Raw genomic sequence first — 21,437 nt, forward strand, 5'->3', positions numbered from 1 at the left:
TGGGACATTCCATCTGCCCCACCATCTCAGTGTTCACAAGTTGCCTGGTACCTTGAAGTATGTAGAAAAGTCATAGAAAACTGTGTCTGTCCAAAACATTGAATCTCTCTGAATTGAATTGGAGGCTTCCAGTTCGATTCGGAAAGATTAAAGGGTTTCTTGATTCGTATTCTGAAATTTGGGCATCGAATCGGGTCAGATCTCTGCCAAATTGAATCAGTGACCAAAGCTTTGCACAGCCCTAGCATTGACATACCTTGAAAGAATGCTGCTGTAGACTAAATCAGCTGTGCTTCCTTCCTTCCTTTTTGTATCCTTATGTGACAAGATATTTGGCAGAATTTGCAGATTTTATGGAATCTGACAGGGCTCCACTGCGAGTGCTTCTGCTATGGCCTTGTCTGTGCAACATCTGGGCTGCAAGAAATGCCTGTAAAGCTGTAATACCTGTAAATACCAGCAAAGCTGTGACTAGAGCTAGGAGAACAGGAAAAGACCAGAGGCCTTGGAAGTTGAGACCAAGGGAGGACAAGATTTCAAGAGAAGCTTTCTATCATGGAGTACTTTGCAGTACCATTAGGGAAGTGTTTTCCTTGAAAAAGATGTAGGAACTTCCATTTAAAAGTTTCCATATTAAGGAGAAGGTTATAGTTTTAGGGGTCACTGTTTTTAACAAAAAATGAAATGTAATGCAGCATAACATCAAAGTGTTTCTGCAGTATGTGACCTAAAATACTTTTCTGTTACTGTATGTTTACACTATATTCATCAGCTTTTTTGTGATCCAGTACTTCTAATAATCTTTAACTTGCTTCTACTCACTGAAACAGTTATCAAATGTGGTATTGTTCTTAATTGCATTTCAGGGAATGAAAAATGAAGCTAGCTAGTTTACATTTTGGTGACTTGTACATACTAGCAAATATTTAACTATTTATTCATCCATTATACAGCATGTTGATTTATGTAATCTTCATAGAAGTGCTTTTCATAGATATCAACCTACAGAGTAAGATGCAGTCATACAACAGGAAAGTAGGATTGGAAGGGACCTCACAAAGTCATCCAATCTTGCCCCTTACTCAAAGCAGGATCATCCCTGACTAACCCATTGCAGCCAAGTGTCAACTAACTTTCTTTTTAAAGTTTTTTTTTCTAAGGATGGAGATTTCACAACTTCTCTAGGTAGCCTGGTCCAATGCCTTACCAGGTGAAGACCATAGTCACAATCTATTCTTCCTAATCTCCAGCCTAAATTTCCCTTGCTGCAGTTTGAGGCCATTGCACCTAGTCCTGTTCTCTACAGCCACAGAGAAAAGCCCATCTCCATCCTCTCTGTAATCATTCTTCAAGTATTTGAAGACAGTTATCAAATCCCCAGTCAGTCTTCTCTTCTCCAGATTAAATAACCCTAGTTCTTTCAGCTTTTCCTCATGAGTCTTGTCTTCCAGGCTTCTGATTGTTTTTGTTGCCTTACACTGGGCTCTTTCCAAACTGTCTACATCCTTCTTGAAGTTTGGCCCCAAACTGGACACAGTATTCAAGGTAAAGCCTCACCAGTGCTGAATAGAGTGGAAGAATTACTTCCCTTGATTTACAAGTGATGAGACTCCTGTTAATACAACCCAGGATGTTGTTGCCTTTTTTTGCAACAAGAGCAAACTTGGTTCCTGTTTAGCTGATGGTCCACTGTAACCCCCAGGTGCAGGTCCCCAGGTTTCCTCCAATACCGTAGGCTAGCCTACAGGGTTAGGCAATAGGGCTGTGCAAAGCTTCGGTTCCCGATTTCGATTTGGAGGAAATTCGGCGCCCAAATCTCCAAATCCATGTCTAATCAGGAGACCCATTAAAAGGTCCAAATTTAATCCGAAGCCTCCAAATCAATCCAGAAAAGATTTGGAGATTCAGATCGGCCAGGGGAAGGCAGGCACAGCCAGGTGGCCCCAAGGTCTCCCACGGCTCCTCCAGCTGTGCCTGCCTCTTGCCAGGCGGGGGGAGCTGTGGGAGAAGCCCCCATGGCTTCCCTGCCCAGCTCCGTCCCCTGCTTGGCCCCAGCCTCCCAGCACTTTAAGAAAGAAAGAAAAAGCCCCTCACTCACCAGCTACAGCAGTGGGAATCAGGGCCTCTGAGGGCTTGTGGCAGAGCATCCCTGCGCAGCGCAGGGCAGTGGGGAGCAGCAGGGATGGCCCCCCACCCCCACCTGGCACCCACATGACAGCTGCCCTATGGCGCACATGCAGAAGTCGTCTTTTTTCTCTTCTTTTCTTTCTTTTTCTTTCCCTCTCTTTCTTCTCTCCTTCTCTCCTTTTTTTTCTTTCTCTCTCTCTCCTTTTTCCTCTCTTTCCTCTCTAACTACTTCACAGTTAGGGCAGCTAGGATCTGGAACCAACTTCCAAGGGAAGTGGTGCTGGCTCCTACCCTGGGGGTCTTTAAGAAGCGGCTCGATGCCTACCTGGCTGGGGTCATTTGAGCCCAGTTTTCCTCCTGCCCAGGCAGGGGGTCAGACTTGAAGATCTACAAGGTCCCTTCTGACCCTACTTCTATGATTCTATGATTCTATGATACTTTGCTCCCTTTCTTGCTTTCCCTCTCTCCTTTCTCTCTTTCATTACAACATGCTTAACAAAAAACAATACACAAGTACAAAGGTAGTATATGAAGTTTTTATTTATTGTTATCAGGTTTACAATTTTATAGAAAACCTTAAGTATCTAAGGGGTGTGGATCAGGAACTGGGAGAATATGACCATTAAACCTCGTCTTCCCTTGAGGCGCCCTAGTGAACAGACAAACTCCAAGAAGACCGTTTTAGGCTGGACATAAGAAAAAACTTCTTTACCATCTGATTACTCAGAGCCTGGAATAGACTCCCCCTGGAAGTGGTGGAAGCACCTACTCTAGACATTTTTAAGAAACAATTAGATGACTATCTTGCTTGGGATCATCTAACCCCAGTTGATTGGCTGTACCCAATGATCTTGCAAGGTCCCTTCCAGCCCTAATGTCTGTGAAGAATATGATATTTACCATAAAGAAAAAAAACCCTAACATTTATGATTATTAATAATGTGAATATGCAGTGCATGTACCCCCCATTTATTTATTTTTTTCCTGGCACACTGGCATTCCAGCACCTTACAAAGTACACATTGTGGGTTTTTTCAGTACGCTGGCCAAAAACGTTGCCTACCTCTGGGCTAGCCAGTTATTCCCTCCCACGTGCAGGACAATATGTTGTATTTGTTGCATCCACTGTAAATAAAAATATGCAATCAAGAATGAGAGTATAATTGAACACTCTATTGCCATGGGTATGTAAAAGGGGAAGTACTTAATTTTATATGCATCTTGTATGTTGTCATACTTGACTTAAGTCAGGTCAAATCCAGCCTGCGATTTTGTGTGTGTGGGGCAGGATTCAGTCTAGGAATGTAATATTACGTTTGATTTGAAAGAAGAAATAATTTCTAAATACGGATTTTAAATTAATTCATATACGTTTTGTTAGAAAATAAACCGTTTTTATAAGGCAGCATTGTTCATTGGGTATAGCTGAAAGAACTGGGTTCTATTCTATTGTATCTTTTTACAGTTGGCTGGGTCTTCTAGAAGTCCCTGTAATACATATGCTAAAAAAACAGTATCAAAGGGGAGAAAATAAAATTTGGTAATGTGATTTGGAGATTTCTCCAGAACGCGTTGACATAGGTACCATATATGGAAAAGCTTAAATAAACTAGTTATACAACAGTGTTGGCAAATCACTGCCAAGTTCAAGTCTCAGACACTGACTTATTAAGTTTCACTCTAATAGGCTTTATACATATAGTTCAGCTTGCTCAAGATTTGCTTTTACCTATTTTTGAATATGTAAACACTTTTTAAGTGTGTAATCATTCTATCTTTAAAGAACACAATTCTTTATTCAAAATTATCAAAAGCTACACTTTCATTTATCAAACTTCTAATGCACACTGTTAAATTGTCTGGAGGTTATTTAGGAGAAAATAATTACTGAAATTTCTGTTCCATGTTTACCAGGCCCTCTTACAAGCAGAGTGTCCGATTACAAACTGCAGCTCTGAGTGAAGGCAGCAGGTTTTTACTTGGCAAACTCTAACAAAGCAAGAGTTGGTTTGGTAAATGTGTTGCTTTATATCCAGGAGATTTTGTTGTGGAACTGTAAATTACATAAAGATGCAATGAAAGATGTACCCTTATTTTCAAACGTTCCTTATTTATTGAAAAATTGAGTACTGAACCTAAAATATTAAATTTTATTCTTCTTGATGTGAATTTTAAAATAAAATACCGAAATGTGTATTGTTTAGTTGAAACAATGTGGTCTTTACAAAGAAAGATATATTATATCCAGTGTATTTATAATGTGTGTTACTATTTATGCAAATACCTTTTCTTATTTACAAAAATGCTTCAGAAAGCAAGCCTTGCAAATACTTGCAAAATGTCTGTGTTTACACAAAGGCTTGTACCTTTCAGCAGTTTTTCCTTCAAAAGTTTATCTTCTAATCAAGACAGCAGAAACCTTTGTTGCTAGTGACACTAGAAATAATTACTGAAAACTCATGGGGTCAAAACATATTTGCATAGGAAGTTTATTAAATAATTGCAAATAGCAGACAAATTTGTAAACATCATTTGCTAACAAGTTGATTTCAGTTCTAATTCTGACTGATTTTGGTAGGAATGAAATGTGAATGAATGTTTAATAGGGCTTTGAAGTAAAGTAGTTACTGCCATGATTAAAGGAATGCGAGTTGTGATTTCAAGGGGTAAAAAAGAAAGACTACTCCAGTGCCCCCAGTAATATTTCAGTAAAGAATAAGTATTTTTTCTTATAATAAAGCATACATCTAAATTTTGCTAAAGAATCAGTCCCTTTCATTAAAGCCAGGTAGAACCTAAAAAAATTTTCAAGGGAAAAAAATGTAATAAATGTAGTTTAGTGTGCAACAGGAAGGCATCATAATACATTTTTACAATAACAGTTTCTAAGTAATTAGAAGCCAAAGACATGTCAGGGAGTAAGTTGGGCCTTTGGATGATCAGGACATAACATGAGTGATAAAATATGACAGGGCTATTACTGAGAAACTAAATGCATTCTTTGCATCTGTCATCACTATGGAAGATGTTAGGGAGGTTCCCTCACCGGATCCACTCCTCTCTAAGGCTAAGTTTTGTCGAGCTGACCCAAATTATGTTGCAGTAGATGAGATCATAAAAGAAATTGATACACTAAACAGTAGCAGATCACCAGGACCTGATGGCATTCAGGTCCTAGGGTCTTGAAGAAACTCAGATCAGAAATTGCTGAACTCCCACCTATAGTAGGTTACCTATCGGTAAAAACAGCCTCAGTACCAGAGGACTGGAGAGTTGTCATTGTGACTCCAATATTTAAATAAGGCTTTAGAGGGGATCCAGGGAATACAGGTCAGTGACTAACCTTTGTTCCTGGAAAACTGGTAGGAATAATAATAATAATAATAATAATAATAGAATTATTCAGCATGTGAATGAATATGACTTGCTGGGGAGGAATCAGCATGCTTTTGTCAAAAGGAAATCATGCCTCACCAGTCTAGTAGAGTTCTTTAAGGTTGCCAGCCAGTAGGTAGATCAAGGTGATTTAGTTAACATATTTCTAGACTTCCAAAAAGCCTTTGACAAAGTCTCCCTTTAAAGGTTCTTAATGAAGGTTAGGTAGTCATGAGATGAAAAATTGGCTTAAGGATAGAAAACAAAGAGTGAGTATTAATGGTCAGTTTTTAGGATAGAAATGAACAGCAGGGTCCCCCAAAGATCTGTGTTTGGACCAGTGCTGTTTAATATGCTCATAAATGGGGGACACCTGGCTGGATGTCAGCTCTGGAAAAGGACGTGGGAGTCTTGGTATAGACCACAGATTCAATACAAGTCTGCAGGATGATGCAGCTGCACAAAAGGTGAATGCAGTTTATGGTCTGTATCAATAGAAGCTTTAAGTGCAAGACACAGGAGGTGATAGTGCCTCTCTGCTTGGCACTAGTTAAGCCACATCTGGAATCCTACATGCAATTCTGAGCTCCACATTTATAAACAAGATATGGAAAAGTTAAAGAGGATCCAGAGGCAGGCAGCAAAGATGATCAAGGGCTTGGAAGGCAAGTTGTAGGAAAAGAAGAGCTAGGCATGTTCAGCTTGTAAAAAAGGTGCTTAAGATGGGGACATGGTAGCAGTCTTCGAATACTTGAAGGGCTGCTATAAAGAAGAGGGAAAGCACCTTTTCTCTCTTGCTGTGCAGAGAAGAGGATGTGGACCAATGGCTTGAAGTTGCAGCAGAGTACATTTAGATTGGATATCTGGGGGAAAAAAACTTCTTCACTATGAGAATAGGAAGTAGGGCTGTGCAAAGCTTTGGGTGGTGATTCAATTCAGAGGAGATTTGGCGTGATTCAGTGGCCGAATCTCCGAATCCAGATTGAATCAGGGGACCAATTAAAAGGTCTGAATTGATTAAAAGCTCTCCCAATCTTCGGAAAAAATTCAGAGAGCTTTGATTCGGACAGTCCCTAGTAGCTGCAGCCAGACTCCGAGCTGGTAAGTAGGGGGCAGGGGAGGAGGGAGGGGGAGGGGACCATGGGGGGGACCCTTGCCAGCCCCTGCCTGCCCTAGCTCCTGGCCCTTAAAAAGCCCTGGAGCTAAATGGGTACTGCTGAGTGGGGGGTGATTCCCCACTCAGCACAAGCCCCCCGATGCTCTCCCAGCCCCTGCCCTCATGGCTGCCCCACCTGCTGCTGCTCTGGGCCTTTAAGAGAAAAAAATGCATAGAAAAGCCCCGGGACTCTGCTTCTGCAGCAGCCTCAGGGCTTTGCAGGGCTTGTGCAGAGCCCCCCATGTGGTGCGGGGAAGCAGGGGGCAGCGAGGATCACCCCCTGCTGACAAGAATGGTGAGTGCGGGGTTTTTCTTGGGTTTTTTTCTTGAAGGGCCAGAGCTGCGGTGGGCAAGGTGGCCATGGGGGAGCGGGGGCGGGGGGTGTCAGGAGGGCTGACTCGGAGCCCCCCACACAGCGTAGGACAGTGGGGATTGCCCCCCCACACCCAGCAGCACCCGGTGAGTGGGGCTTTTTTTTTCCCAAGTGCTGGGAGCTGGGGTGTAATCGCTGCCCCCCAAATCGGCTGAATCTGAAGTGAATGCTAGCTGCTTTGCACAGGCCTAATAGGGAGGTAGTAGAATAGACTGCCTAGGGAAGTTGTGGACTTCCCATCACTGAAAATATTGAAGAGGTTGGACAGCCACTGTTTGGGGATGATCTAGGCTTAGCTATGCCTGTTTTCTACCATGGGTATTTCCCATGGTTCTGGGCTTTGCTGGTTGCTTTCCCCCACCCCGTTTTTTCTGATTATGTCAGGGTGTGTTTAAGCCTCCCCAGAGACATTGGATGTTGGCTACAGCTAAGGCTGGGAACTTCAGCTGGGGTGTGCTGATGCTCCTACTAGGAGCAAAGCCAGAGGGTCTTGCCTCCACTCAGGGTCAGACTGATCACCATATTTGGGGTTAGGAAGGTATTTTACCTCATGATCAGATTGGTATGAACTGTGAAAGTTTTTTGCCTTCCTCTGTAAGGGCTGGGGGGGAGGTAGGGAGAAATGGTCCTCTGCCCAAGACCTCTTGAGTGTATATTGACAAAATGTTCTAGAAGCAGAACATTGGCTGCTGTGGTTGCTGCTTTTCCTGTGGCAGGTTAGGGTGTTAGGTCTGTGTTGGGTCAGGTTTAATGGTAGTCTTATATTATGATTGTAGTTTAGATTATGGTTGTATATGATGGTTTGGATAGGAATGATCCTGCCTTAGGCATAGGGTTGGACTAGAGTGACCTCTGGAGGACCCTTCCAGCCCTACTTCTCTGTGATTCTATGATTGGAAAAAGTAGCAAGGTGGCCAGATGTGTTGATGACAATTATTCAGAGTGGTACAGACAAGGTGGACTGTGAGGAACTACATAAGGATGTGGCACAATTGAGGAACTGGGCAACTGCATGGCGGAAATTCAGTGTAGGTAAGTGTAAAGTGATGTTCCCGGGCAAAAATAAGCCAAACAGTACTTACGATGGGCTCTACATTAGCTGTTGCTATGCAGGAAAGAACTGGGAGTCATTGTGGACAGTTCGCAAAAAACATCAGCTCAGTGCTCATCAGCCATCACAAAGCCAAACAAAATGTTAGAGATTATTAATAAGGGAATTGTGAACAAAACTTCATGTGGCCCTTCATAAATCCATGGTGTGTCCACACCTTGAATGCTGTGTCCAGTTTTGGTTCCCCCGCTTCAAAAAGTTCTGCCACAGGAGAACTAGAGAAGGGCGACGAGGATGGTTAGTAGTGTGGAGGTGCTTCTATATGATGAGAGTCGAAAGGGGCTACGTCTATTCTGTTAGAAGAGATGCTTGAGGGGGAATATGATAAGGGTTTACAAAATACTAAATGGTAAAGAGAAAATAAATAGGGATTTATTATTTACTGTCTCTTGCAATAGAAGAACTAGGGGCCACAAAATGAAACTAGTAGGTAGCAAGGTCAGAACTAACAAGAGGAAGTTATTTTATACAGTGTGTAATTAAAGTGTAGAAGTGCTTGCCACAAGATGTAGAAGCTGACAGTTTAGCCAGGGGTGCCCAATTTCCAGTCCACGGAGCCACCGCATCTGGCCCACAGGGCTCCCCATGAGTCAGGAGATTTGAGGGCAAGTAGCGGTGGCAGTTAATACGGCCAGCCCTCCCCACTGCCAAATTCCCAAGCCCCACGGAGAGCCTGGAGTCAGGTCACCTCCTTCCTCTTCCTCTCTGCCCCCACCTGGTACAGCCATGTCCTCTTCCCTCTGTGCAGTTGAATCTGGGTCGGGCCACACACTGTTTCCCCTACCACACAGCTGGATCAGGGCTGGGCCATGCCCCCACATCCATCCCCACAGGGCTGAGTTGAGGCCAAGCCCATGCCCCTTTCCCCAACATGGCTGGATTGGGGGGCTACCACACATTCCCTGGGTGCCAGATTGGGACTACTGGTTCAGTTTGGCTCACGGATGGGCTGGACCACTGCCCATCCACAGAAAGGTTGAGCACCACTGGTTTAGCCAGATTCAAAAAGGGATTGGACAAGTTCTTGGAGGAAAGGTGCATCAGTAGCTAGTGAGCATGGGAGTCAGAGTTACAGCCTCTGAACTGAAACTTCCTAGACTTTAAATGCTGGAAGCTTCAAATGAAAGAGGAACAGGGGGAAAAACCCTGGTCATACCCAGTTCATTCTCTCATTTGGCATCCATTGTCTGACACAGCATACTGGGTAAGATGGACCTATGGTCTGACTCAGTAAATGGCAGTTTTTATCTTCTTTGTTGCCTACTGTGACTTGCTTAGGTTAGCTTCTCCATTACTTAACTCTTCCTTTAGCCTGATTTTTTTAAATCTTATAGACAAGCTGGGATGAGCTTAATGGCGGACTGTAGTACTGCTTCTTCCTTTTCATTTGTATTCTCTAGAACAGGGCTGTCCCAACTGGCAGCCTGTGGGCTGCATTGTAGCCTGCAAGTGGTTAATCTGCAGGCCCCAGGCTCCCACCCAGCTGCTGTTCCCTCTATTACTCTGGCTGTAGTAGGAGCAAGGGACTCTAGGCTTTTCTGGTTTCCACTTTTTGCTCCTGTCTTACTGGGCAGTGCACAGGAGCCTGAAGCCTGGTGCAGCCTGAAAGCCTATGGCTGGTAAGCTGGGGGAGGGAGTGGGTGGAGGGGAGTTCCCATGTGCATGCACAGTGGAGTGGTTGGGGGCACCCTCCCACAGACATGGGGGGCCTGACCATATATGCATGTGTGGTAGAATGGTAGAAGGGGACTCCCACATATGCCATGTAGTACTTGAGGGGAGAGTGGGCTGCCTCAAACAGTGGAGTGGTGGGGTAACTATCCACATGTGCTGTGCTGCAGGGAGGGGCTGGCCACAGAAGACCCTTGGGTTACACTATTGTGACCCCACTATTGTATGGCCTGCTTTGGGTGTTGCCCCTTGGCCACTAAGTTGGACAGCCCTGCTTGAACTATAGTAGAAGCTTGCTTATGGTACTCTAACCACTAAGCTCCATGCATCTGAAACCCTCCTCCAATCTATCTATCTATCTGGATAAAAAACTACAAAAGTATGTTGCTATAAGAACATGGGGCATAGAAGCTAAAAGTATTTTTACTCCACTTGAATGGTAGAAATATTTGTCATTTTGTACTGTTTTGTACTGTTGCTATTGCATAGGAACAGACCAGTTGAGAGAGGTTTAAATATGGGTAGAAATGTAGGTTAGTTGATGTATTCCAGATAAATGTTGTGTTTGGTTGCTGTATCCCATAGCCCTTCCAACAAGCTATTCCAAGTTTTGGTAGAATAAAATTTACATTTTCTGTTGTAGCAAAGAATATACCCTCAACTTGAATGTCTGAATATCTGAATATTTAATGTTTCATTCATGACTTGACTCCAGACTTAATTGGAAAAAAATGTATTTTTACTACAGTTTTACATAAAGTTATATGGAAAATATCTCAGTAGAATCCACACCAGCTGAGGCTTGCTCACAGTCTACAGAATTTCCCCAAATTTAAAGTCCATATTACTTATAGGCCCATGTAAGAATCAGTGTTATGCCATATTCTCTTTTGCTTCCATTCATTCATACTAGTAGGCTATGGCAAGGGTCCATAAAGTCAGTTAATCCAACCATCTGGTGATTACAGTTGGTGCTTAAGGGGCAACCTAGCTAAGATGTTGTACACGCACCCAACCTCTGCTGATTCTTAGCACAGTAGGGGATGAAATAGTAGTTTACTGTGTAATCTGTACCATTGCCTTCTAATGTACTGTAGAGTGGCTAGAGACCAGTCATGTAGAATTGGCTTTAAGATCATGGAGCTGCAGATCAGGACTTTGGCCACCACAGATTGGGCCCATACAAGGGGATCTAACTAGTCTATAATGTCTGCCATAAATTTGATTTGTGCTTCTGTTGAACTATGCAGCTCTATAATTGGATACATTTTTTATTATTAAAAAAGATGTGGAATTTTGCAGTGAAATAAGTAGTTTCCCTTTGAAAAAAACACACACTTTAAATATCAACACTTGTATTAATGTGATGTTAAGGTTACAATTTTAAACAATCAAAAGTTTAGGGATTTCCTAAACTTTTTTGATGAACTTTATAAAAGCTCTACAGAAGGTTTAATTATGGTCTCAGAGCGGAAATTAATTTTACTAGATTTTGTTTTAAAAGCAGGATAATTTTACAATGATTGAGTTAACTTCCTTTTTTTCCCTTCGTCTGCTCATCTTACCCTGTATTAGTCACTTTAGTTTTCTTATACTGGAATTTTAAGAGACTGTTCCCCATTAAGGTTCAAATTGCATTTTTCTTTTGAAGCTAGATCTTGACACCCTTATTAATCGGAATTACATTCTTAATAAAATGATTTGGTCACCAATTTATGATGTCTGTTGAATTGTTCTTTATTTCTGAAATATTTTCCTAATTTCTTTGTGAATTTTTCCCTTTCTCTTGTTGCGTCCCCTTCTTGTCCCTGTACTCCTCAAAATTGTGAACTGACAGTACTGATCTCCATTACTGTGTACCTAAAAGCTAGTAATATATTGCTATCCTAATGCATTACCACTCTGAAGTACTGTTCTCTGCAGTTTCCAAGTCATAATTACATATGCAGATTTTGAGCACCTTTATATGTGATCATATGTCAATACATCAAAAGCAACCTTAATTAAAAATATCTGCAAATTATTTCATTTTTCTTTAGCTGGAGCAGTCAGATGATTTCAGTTCGTGAAGCCAAAGCTATTCCAAGACCTGACGGTATTGAATGGAGAAACAAATTCATTTGTGTAGAAGGTAAAATGTGAAGCTGCACTGTAATTTTTAGTTCCATATATACCTTTTGATCTAACCTTAACCATCACTTACAGGCTTTGCTTATCTTTTACCTCGATGCTTTGTATAATATGTGCATATATGTAATATTCTCTTGACATTATCATTGGAAAAGTTGGTCTTCCCATGGTAAAGATATTATTCTTATACCCATGGAACAAATTATCATGGGACAACAATGAAAATATTTTAGTTGATTGGAAGATCCTGTCCTCATTGTTTTGTTTGTCTCCTTTGAGTAGTTAACCATCATGATATACTATCTCATGCCTCACTTAACATAACATTTTTGTCATGACTGTGCTCATTTTACATTTTGCATGCAGTATATGTGCATCATAGGCAGGGCTGGCTAGACCCACTACCTAGCGTTAACATAGCTCAACACTTCCCTTTCTAAGACCCTTTTCCAGTTGCTTAGATCTTTGCTGAACTGGGCTGAAATTTTCCATGCTGGCTAATTCTTTTTAAAAGTTTTAGCCAAAATGATGTACAGATTTCCAAGGAGGAGGTTAGAGAAAAATATTTTATTAGCATCGGTTTTTTGGAGCAGAGACTTAAAAATTGGCAAAGCAAGAACCTAGGTCTTGTATTTCAAGTGGCATTTATGATTTAGTCAAAGCCAGCGGAGACGACTGTCCTCTTCTTCATTCAGTTTTTATTCCCTTTTTAATCGGTATGTTTTTCATAGACCAGTAAAGGCCCATTGTTGCCATGGTATATCTCTGTGCCTCAGGAAATATGGGAATAACAACCATAATGGGAAACTTGCTCCTTTCAGGCCTCTCATACAGCCATTGATTGACTTTCAAGTAAATGGAGCCTGATAACTGGTGCAAAGGTCATTCCATTAGCATTACTCAAGTAAAATATTCTTTAATTATATAATCATTGTTGGTTTTTTTTGGTTTTTGGTTGTTTTTTTTCCTATCCTAGATTGATTTTTTTAGTATACTGTCATATCAGCTCCTGGCTTTCTTGGGAGCTTTAAAAACCACTTGACACAGTACTATTAACCTAAACAGTTTTGGTTTTAGTCTTATCCTGACTTCTTAAAACTATTGGATATAAAAGGATGACTTTCATCTTGTATTTGTGGACAACTACATGGTTTCTGCCCAATTTGTTGCAGAAATTAGGAGGTGGGGTGGGAAGGGAATGAAGTAAGTAATATTGGGAAGAGGAAAAACGTCTTGCTGTTATCGCTGAATGCTGTCCTAAAGAATTAAATTTTATCTCTATCTTTGCTACAGAGTTCTGTGTGGTGGTAGGCAGGTTGCTTGAACTAATCTTTTTTTTATAGTTGGTCATTAAGGGAGTCGATGGAGGTAACAACTTCATCACAATCAAGGGATACAGAAGCTGTGTTTGGCATAGCTGCTGCATCTGTATTATTCTGTCTTAATACAGGTATAGCGTAAGTGCCCCAGCTTTAACCTGCTTTCATCCAGGGTCAAAGTTAGGGCAATTTAGCTAACTTATTGCTGAAGATTCGTGAAAATAATGTAGTTACAACCCTGAGCATTCTGGAACAGCAGCTCCCTTTTTTTAAAGTGACAAAAGAGCATGCTTGTCTATATCCTGATTGTATGTTTCTTATTTTCCAGCTGCCCAGCAGCAAGATGCTGGGAGCTGAATTGTAAAAGTGCTGAACTCTCATAGCTACAACTGGAGGCAATGGGAGCTGTGCTTAAAACTTATATAATTAGTAGTCTGGTGCCTTCAATTGTGTACCCCAAAATTGTGGATTTTTAAAATCTTAATGTTGGTGTACCCTGCTTTATATCTGTAAAAGGGGAAGTTACTTTTTTCTTAAAGGTGCTTAGAAGAAAAATGCTACATTTTGAAACACTTTGAATACTAAGGAGGCAAATGTCTTAGCAAAGCTCATAGGAAACTTTACAATTCTGTTTTTGAGCATGGTGTGAATAGTGTCAAGTAAATAAGGCATGAGAATATGAACAATGAGGGAAAGACACAATATTGAATAGCTATTTTTTCAGTATCCTTTTCTCTTGTGTGCTGAATTATGCAGGCATCCTGTAGAGAAAATAGCATATGATCATAGAATTAATGGCTGCATCATAAGGAAGATGCGCAAGAGGATCAAATTAAGGTTGCGTAGGCAACCTTAACTCTGGCATTTACAGAGTGCTTGACTTTGCAACCTAAGTAACGTACTTTAATGGAGGAGTTATATAGGATGTCTCCCTTTTGTCAATACACTTTTTTAAAACTTCAAATAACTGAAGACGGCTATCAGAATGGCATAATTTTTATAATACAAGAAGACATCTAGCACCTTTTAAATAATTGGACTGTTTTTCCCTCCTAACCTTTAAGACCTTCAGATGGTTACAGAAATGGTCATTTTAAATATGTAATATGTTCATTTCAAGGACACTGCTGAGCCCCAAAATAGCACAGCTTTGAGTTGCATTTTCTATCCCTTTTTGGACAGTCAGGAAAATTACCCTTGCAATATTTATATAGGAAATTATTAGTACTAATTCATGCTTGTCCTGTTATCCAGCTCAAGAGACCTGACTCTTAATTAACCATTTACGTTTCAGTCCAATCCAGCTTTTCACAGATTACAAAATAGCATGCTCTCAATGTTCAAGAAGAGCCAGGAGGGGAAATAACTGGATCGAAAGTCCTTGGTAGAGTTGTTCTGGAAAGTCTGTACAGGATTCAACACTGTGCCCAATATGGAGAGACTACTAATTTGCCTTGCTTCCATAAGTATTTAATCCAGTTGTGAGTTTTTCTCTTAAGAATAACTCTACAAAACTTGAAACTTTCTGGTTTCTCATTTCCTAATTGGAAAGTTGGATCCCTTTAGTCCTAGTCTGAATGAGCAAATTATTAGGATTGCATTTTACTGCTGCTGTTTTTTATTTACTTTAGCGAGTAAAACAATTTATGCTGCATTTTTTTATTTTATGTTATGCTGCAGTTTTCCTTTAGAAAACATTAAGTGACACTTAACCCTAAAGTATGTCAGTTAAAATATTGCAATAAGTAATCTTACAAAATTCTCTTGGCCCACTCTCTAGGGGTAAGGGTTTTTTTGTTTGTTTGTTTGTTTTTTTTTGACAGGTGAACAGTTTCATTATTTAATCTAATAATAAATGACAACAAACAGTATAGGGAAGAAGTGAGTTGATTTTTTTGTATTGGGGTAGGATGGTACTTCTGGACAAATTTGAGGGGCTTTGCGGCCCCGCATTTGTTGTTTTAAAAAAAAAAAAAAACTTTATTTGATCTTGGATATAGTGCAAAATGTTCCTTGTACTACCAGATCAATCAACATCAAATTTGGAACAAATAAAAGAAAACACTATACCACTGAACATATAGCACGTTATCGGCATGTGCAATTTTATAGTAGTAGTAAGTCAGCATGTCAAATTTTGTGCCTAGCTTTTAAGCTTATAGTTTAAGGCTGCTTACAGATATGGCGGGGGAGGGGATGGAGCCAGCAGTTTACTTTCAGCTTGGCACATTCCCGTGCTGAATGCAGCGCGTGCCCAGAAGTGTCATCACATCAATTTGACCCAGCTCACCCAGCATCTGTATAGCTCACATGCTTCAGCACAGTTTTTTCAGCGTGTTTAATAGCTGATTAAATTGCCTATTACATAAAAGTGACAAAAAACCCTGCTGAAGTGCTCAAGCTATACAGATGCTGGGGAGCTGGGTAAAAATGATGCGATGCCTCTTCTGATAAAGCACTGTTTTGTTTTGTGTTTTGTTTTGTTTCCACACCTGTCAGCGCCCTGCATGGCCAGCATTGTGATTCAGTGTAAATAACGGCATGTTGTGCTGGCAAGTATGCCAGCAAACACCTACTTAAATATTTTAAAGATGTTTTTAGAAAAATGTTCTTGAAGGATGAAGGTTGCCATACAAAGAGCTATAAGGGCCATTGTCCTGATCAATTGTGTACTAAGTTTATTTAAATTTGTAGTTTGGATATTTTTATTCCTTTGAAGTGAGAGTCCTGTAATCTCTATATTGGCAAATTCTCCTAGATTTGAGTAAAACATTTGCTTGCATTTGTATTGTAGGACTGGGCTCTAAATTAAAAGTATATGTTTACCAGTGGTTTTCTTTTCAGTTAAAATGCATATGAAAAGTGTGCTAGTGGTATACTGAATTCATGTGTGGGTTTTTTATAGGCTTTTTTTTATTTTGTGTATTTACTATGTATTTATAACACTGTTTGCTCTGGCCACATCTTCTAAAATAAAAGGGATTCATAAACCATTAAAAAGGACGCAAGTAGCGTAACCTATTTAAGAGTACATTTTGGCTTCAGGGTTTCCAGTCTTGGGTTGTCATACGTCTCGCATGTATGGAAAATACTTTAATGTACTTATGTAGACCTCTTCCAACATGTAAAAGAACTGGATTCTAAAACACGTTTTGCAGTGAGTCTGGGGGAAAAAAAGACAGCATAAGCTGAATACTGCCACAGTATCTTTGCTTTGTTGAAGGTGGCCCCTTGCCAACAAAAGGAGTGCAGGTGTTTTTGAATCCCCTATTTGGAAATGCTACTGAAGTTACTGATTATGCCAACAACAACAACAAAATGTTAAAGCTGTGTTGAATTTTAATCCAGTAGAAAAATAACTATAAAAATCATACTTTGTCAATAGTAAAAAGATTGTTTGTAAGAATAAAAAAATATTTTTAATGTTTTTAAAAAATATTTTAAAATTTGATCTCATAGTCATTATACTAAATTCCCTATTTTACTACTCTCTTCTTTTGTGTAATTGTGCTTCAAAGGTTATTGCATAATGACAGTGGTTTATGATCTATCTGATATCAGTATACTTTTCTGAGGTCTATATGCAGTAATTTCTGTGTATTAAAATATGTTCTTGTGTTTTATGTGTAATGATGCTGTTTTTGATGGGACTTCACATACTTTGAGTACTAAATAGTAATATTTAAAAGTAAATACCATTTGAAAAATTAAGTACAGTATTAGTCACAACCAGTAAATTATAAAATTGTTCACAGAAAGGAATAATACTAATTATCTCTACCAGCTACAGAAGAAAGTTTAACATGGTTTTTATCATATGAAAGTTGCCTACACAGATGTCAGAGAAGGAAAATGCTGCCAGCTGCTAAAAGCCTTCAGAGAAAGTGACAATGTTGACTCACCCTCTGCTTCTTACAGATGAAGATGCAGTACTGGCTAGAGGCTTTATCATTTCTAACGTTTGCATTTAACCTTGCAGAGCCTTTTGATGGAACAAACACAGCTCGGGCTGTGCATGAAAAGCAGAAGTTTGACATTATCAAAGACGAATTTCTAAAGGTAAAAATGTCAAATCAATAATTACAGACATTTTTTACAAAGATATTAGAATAAAAAATGAGAAGAGAGGGTTACTGGATTTATCTAGTACAGTGGTGGCTAGGTTATGCTTGCTTATAATCTGTTTTATAGGAATTCATCTTGCATATAGGAGAGAAATGCTATCTCATGAGTGTGTACATAAGTGACAGAACTGAAGAGAATTTTCATTTTAGATACCAATTTCTATCTTGAAGTTCTAAATTTTAATTAGAAGGGGGAACTAAATCCATTGCACAGCTTTGAAATCTCAGCCAAAATTCCTGGTTATTGTTTGGAAAAAGGCTGACTACTTTGCAAATTTATCTGGATTCACTGGTTCTTGATGTAGGAACCCGACAGGGAACTTGATAAAACATGAAAATGCTTTGTGTCTTATACTATTCTTTTTATGATGTAAACACGGCCTGTATTTTGTTTTTAAAGGTTTTTTTATTGACGTTTTTTATTTAAAATATTGGGTACTCTTTTTGTGAAAAATCCCTGGCAAAGTCCTAGAACATGAACATTGGAAACAAAATATGACTGAGAGGCAGCCTTCTCTGGTCCAGTTGATGATGAATGCTCAAAGTCTCCTGTCCTCCAGGGAAGTTAGGTTGGACCTTGATTAAAGGGTTTGATCCTCCAAATACATGAAACCTCCTATCCCCTACCCTTTATTTCCTTGTTTTAGATCTTGTCCTGGGTGAAAGATCTGTTTGGATTCAAGTACTTGTATCACTGCTCAGGCTCTGAGTTCACCAACACAATTCCTACTAGTTATGCCCAGCAGTATATGTGCCTGGGACTGGATCTCACATGCAACCAATTAACTTCTCCTCCCTGCTATCATTTGGAGCTTGCACTTAAGGCCTTATTGTGACATCAGTGTTCATGTTATCTAAAGATTCTGTCAAGTTTCTTCAAAGAGGAGGAAGAAAAGATCAGATATTATTAATGCAAAAACAAACAAATGAGGAGAAAATAATTAAAACAAAGTTGAGGGTCTTCATATAAAGCACCAAAATTGTGGTAAAAATAATTTTCTACTTGAAACGTTACCTTTCAAACACATGAAATGGGAGAATAAGTACCTAGCATACTTTCTACCCTATGGAACAGAAATTTGTTTGGGTAACACATGCATGGTATGCACTCTCTTTTTTTACAACATCCCTGTGACTTTTAATCTACACTTGAATTTAAGCAATGTTGGGCACACTAAATATTATGGGTGTGTGAAATGGGCCGTATTCAGTTCGGATCACTGTCCCCGATCCGTTTCTGCAGAATCTGAATCTGAAGATTCAATGCTGATTTGGAGAATCAGCGATTCGGCCATAGACACCGCTTTTAAATGTTTTTTCTACACACCCCGAGGTACCAGGCATGGCTCGTGAACACGGTGATGGTGGGGTGGATGGAGCATCCCACAGGAGCGCAGCACCACCCCCATTACCGCCCCCCCATGTGCTTGGTGGTGGACTGAAAGTACTTCTGGTCCACTTCTGGGTCTGCTGCTGAGCGCACTGGGGACCTCCCTGTGCTCCTGTGGGACACTTCATCTGCACCACCTTCGCAGCATTCATGAGCTGCCTGCTACCTTGTGGTATGTAGAAAAAACATTTAAAGCTGTGTCTGTCTGAATAGTCGCATCTTTCTGAATCTCTCAAAATCGATTTGGAGCGTTCTGATTCAATTCAGAGAGATTAAAAGGTCTCCTCCTTTGATTCAGATTCGGAGATTCGGCTACTGAATCAGGCCAAATTGAGTCAGTGACTGAAGCTTCACACAGCCCTAGTAAATATCCACCTCTCTCTATACTTAGAGTTCTGTGTGGAGGTAAGTAGGCTAGTGAAACAGCTGTCATGATCTGGGCTTTTGATACAAACGTCCTGGAAATCTGTTCTATTATGAGAATATTTGTAATGTTACTGGAATATGAGGGGAAAGGAGGGTTGCTTTATTTTTAAATCATTATGTAAAATTGTTAACTGCTGTGAAGCCTACACCTAAAGTGTTTGGTGTCATAAATAAAATACTCCGTTCCAAAGTAAAATGCTTCATATATTGCTTAATGTATGTTTAATATTGCTTAATCTATAATGCTTAATATATGCTTAATAAGTGCTTAATATGTTGCATAGGTAAAAGAAGGAAACACAACTCGTTGCTCATAAAGCTGCATATATTTATGAATGTCCTATAAAACTGGGATGTGTAGTGTTGCTGAATGGACCAAGGTCCATAATTCCATTGGAAAGTCAATTCTTCATGTTCAAAGTTTACCTCACAAGGCTCTAATTTTTAACTGGCGTTGCATAGGCGCAGAGAGTTGCGTCTCTGCAGGCCTGAAAGATGCCATCTGACATTCTTTTCCTGGAGTGCAGGGAAGGTATAAAAATGAGATCACAATTGCCCATTGTAAGGACACTTGCTTCCGTTTTGGAAATATCAGAGGATTATTCCTCAAATGTTCAACCTGTGTCTTCCAAATCATACATGTGAAGAACCCTTAATGATATTGACAAATTAGAATGCTTTAATCATTTACATTAATAGCCTGTTCTTCACAGGTTATCCTTGTGCCTGGCCAAGCATTCCATGCAATCTCATTATTTATTCTTCTCATTGAAGGATTTTTTTTAAAGAAATAATTAACTGGTGGTAATAGGAAAACTAAATGTTTAAAAACATTTCTGTGTATCTGTGGTATTTATGCCTTTTTAATGTTAAAGAGGTGTTGAAATAAAAGAGAATTATTTAATTCTTAAAATGATATGATTTTTATTTCTTTCCCAGTCATGGCAAAGGTTACGAGACAAGAAAGACTTGAACTGTGTATTACCTTTAAGAGCAACTATACAGAAAAGATAACTGGCTACTTCTTTCATTGTCTCCTTATTGGATTCTGCTGAAATATAAAGAACAATATTACAACTCAAGATGCAGTTACCCCATGGTTTTTTATGAAGTGTTTTTCTCTTTCAAGTTTTTGTTAAGGAAATGTTTGTAAGAAAGATTGCATATTTTATTATGACATTTGTTAATACAACCTTTCATTCAAAGATGCATTTTTTTCTGAAAATGCCTACATCAGTGACATGTATAAGAGGAAGAGACCATTACAACCCAAATTTCAGACCACAGAAATCTAAGGAAAGAAATGGAGTGTATTGATCTGTTGTTACCATCAGCTGTGTATTGGTTAATTCAGTCACATAAAATAAAGAAATAAAAAGCTAGCAAATGTGTGAGTCCAACTATTTTTAAGGCATTGCACACAATACACATGTCTTGGAGGATAAGCAGCCCGTGCTTAACAACTGCTTAATGCAGTATGCACTTTTGCTCTACTTGGCACTTTCCAGTTTTTATTTCCCTGTTATATGGAACAACAGTAAATTAATCACAGTAAAACTAGACACTAGTTGTTATAGTGTTCTTGATGCCAAGAACTGTAATTCAAACTGGAATTTTTAAGCAGCAGGGCTACTACAAAACAGTTGAAATAATCAGTGGCAAAGCAATCCATGTAAGCGCATAATATTCGCACAGAGTAGGTCAGATACCTTTTTGTGTTTTGTTTCCATATGCAAAGTAGTAGTGATAGCTGCTATAAAGCTGCTAAAATAAGCCAAGTTTTTGTTTTGACTTTGTGTAAATATTTGTAAATTGGTCAGCTGCTGTAAATTTAAAATTTAAAAAGTAATCTTGAAAATTTTAACTTTTCCAAAAAACATGTGAAACTTCTTTTAGAACTGCTGTAGCACAGTTTGTGCCTCTCATGTGTTTGTTATTGCAGACAAGATCACATGTTAAAATTGTTACTTATCATTGATGTCAAATTCATATATTTTCATTTTTTTTAAGTTTAATATTTTGTATGGTGTCCAGTGGAATAAAGTTTATGTATGGAAAATTGAGCTCTTTTCCCTGTTTTATGTTGTTTCATAGAACATACTGTAAATGTCTTGTTTTCTATAATTGTCTATGGGAGAAAATCCACTATTTTAAACATACTGAAGTCATACCGTATTTACTTGATTCTACGATGAGTTTCCTCCCCACCCTAGTCAGCATGCAGAGGGAAGCCCG

General features: G+C 39.5%; 1 protein-coding gene across 3 annotated transcripts in view; it reads left to right on the top strand.

The window, feature by feature from the left end:
- Positions 1-21,265, top strand: part of TENT2 (terminal nucleotidyltransferase 2) — a 92,045-nt gene extending 70,780 nt beyond the window's left edge. For all 3 annotated transcript variants that reach the window (XM_006021419.3, XM_025201381.1, XM_025201380.1), the window contains exons 13-15: positions 11,853-11,944; positions 17,242-17,321; positions 20,142-21,265. In XM_006021419.3, the coding sequence (XP_006021481.1) occupies positions 11,853-11,944; positions 17,242-17,321; positions 20,142-20,216 (247 nt within the window). In that variant the 3' untranslated portion in view covers positions 20,217-21,265. The remainder of the gene's footprint in view (positions 1-11,852; positions 11,945-17,241; positions 17,322-20,141) is intronic.
- The last annotated feature ends 172 nt before the right edge of the window (positions 21,266-21,437 follow it).

This window comes from Alligator sinensis, unplaced genomic scaffold (assembly GCF_000455745.1).
Source record: "Alligator sinensis unplaced genomic scaffold, ASM45574v1 scaffold159_2, whole genome shotgun sequence".
NCBI lineage: Eukaryota > Metazoa > Chordata > Crocodylia > Alligatoridae > Alligator > Alligator sinensis.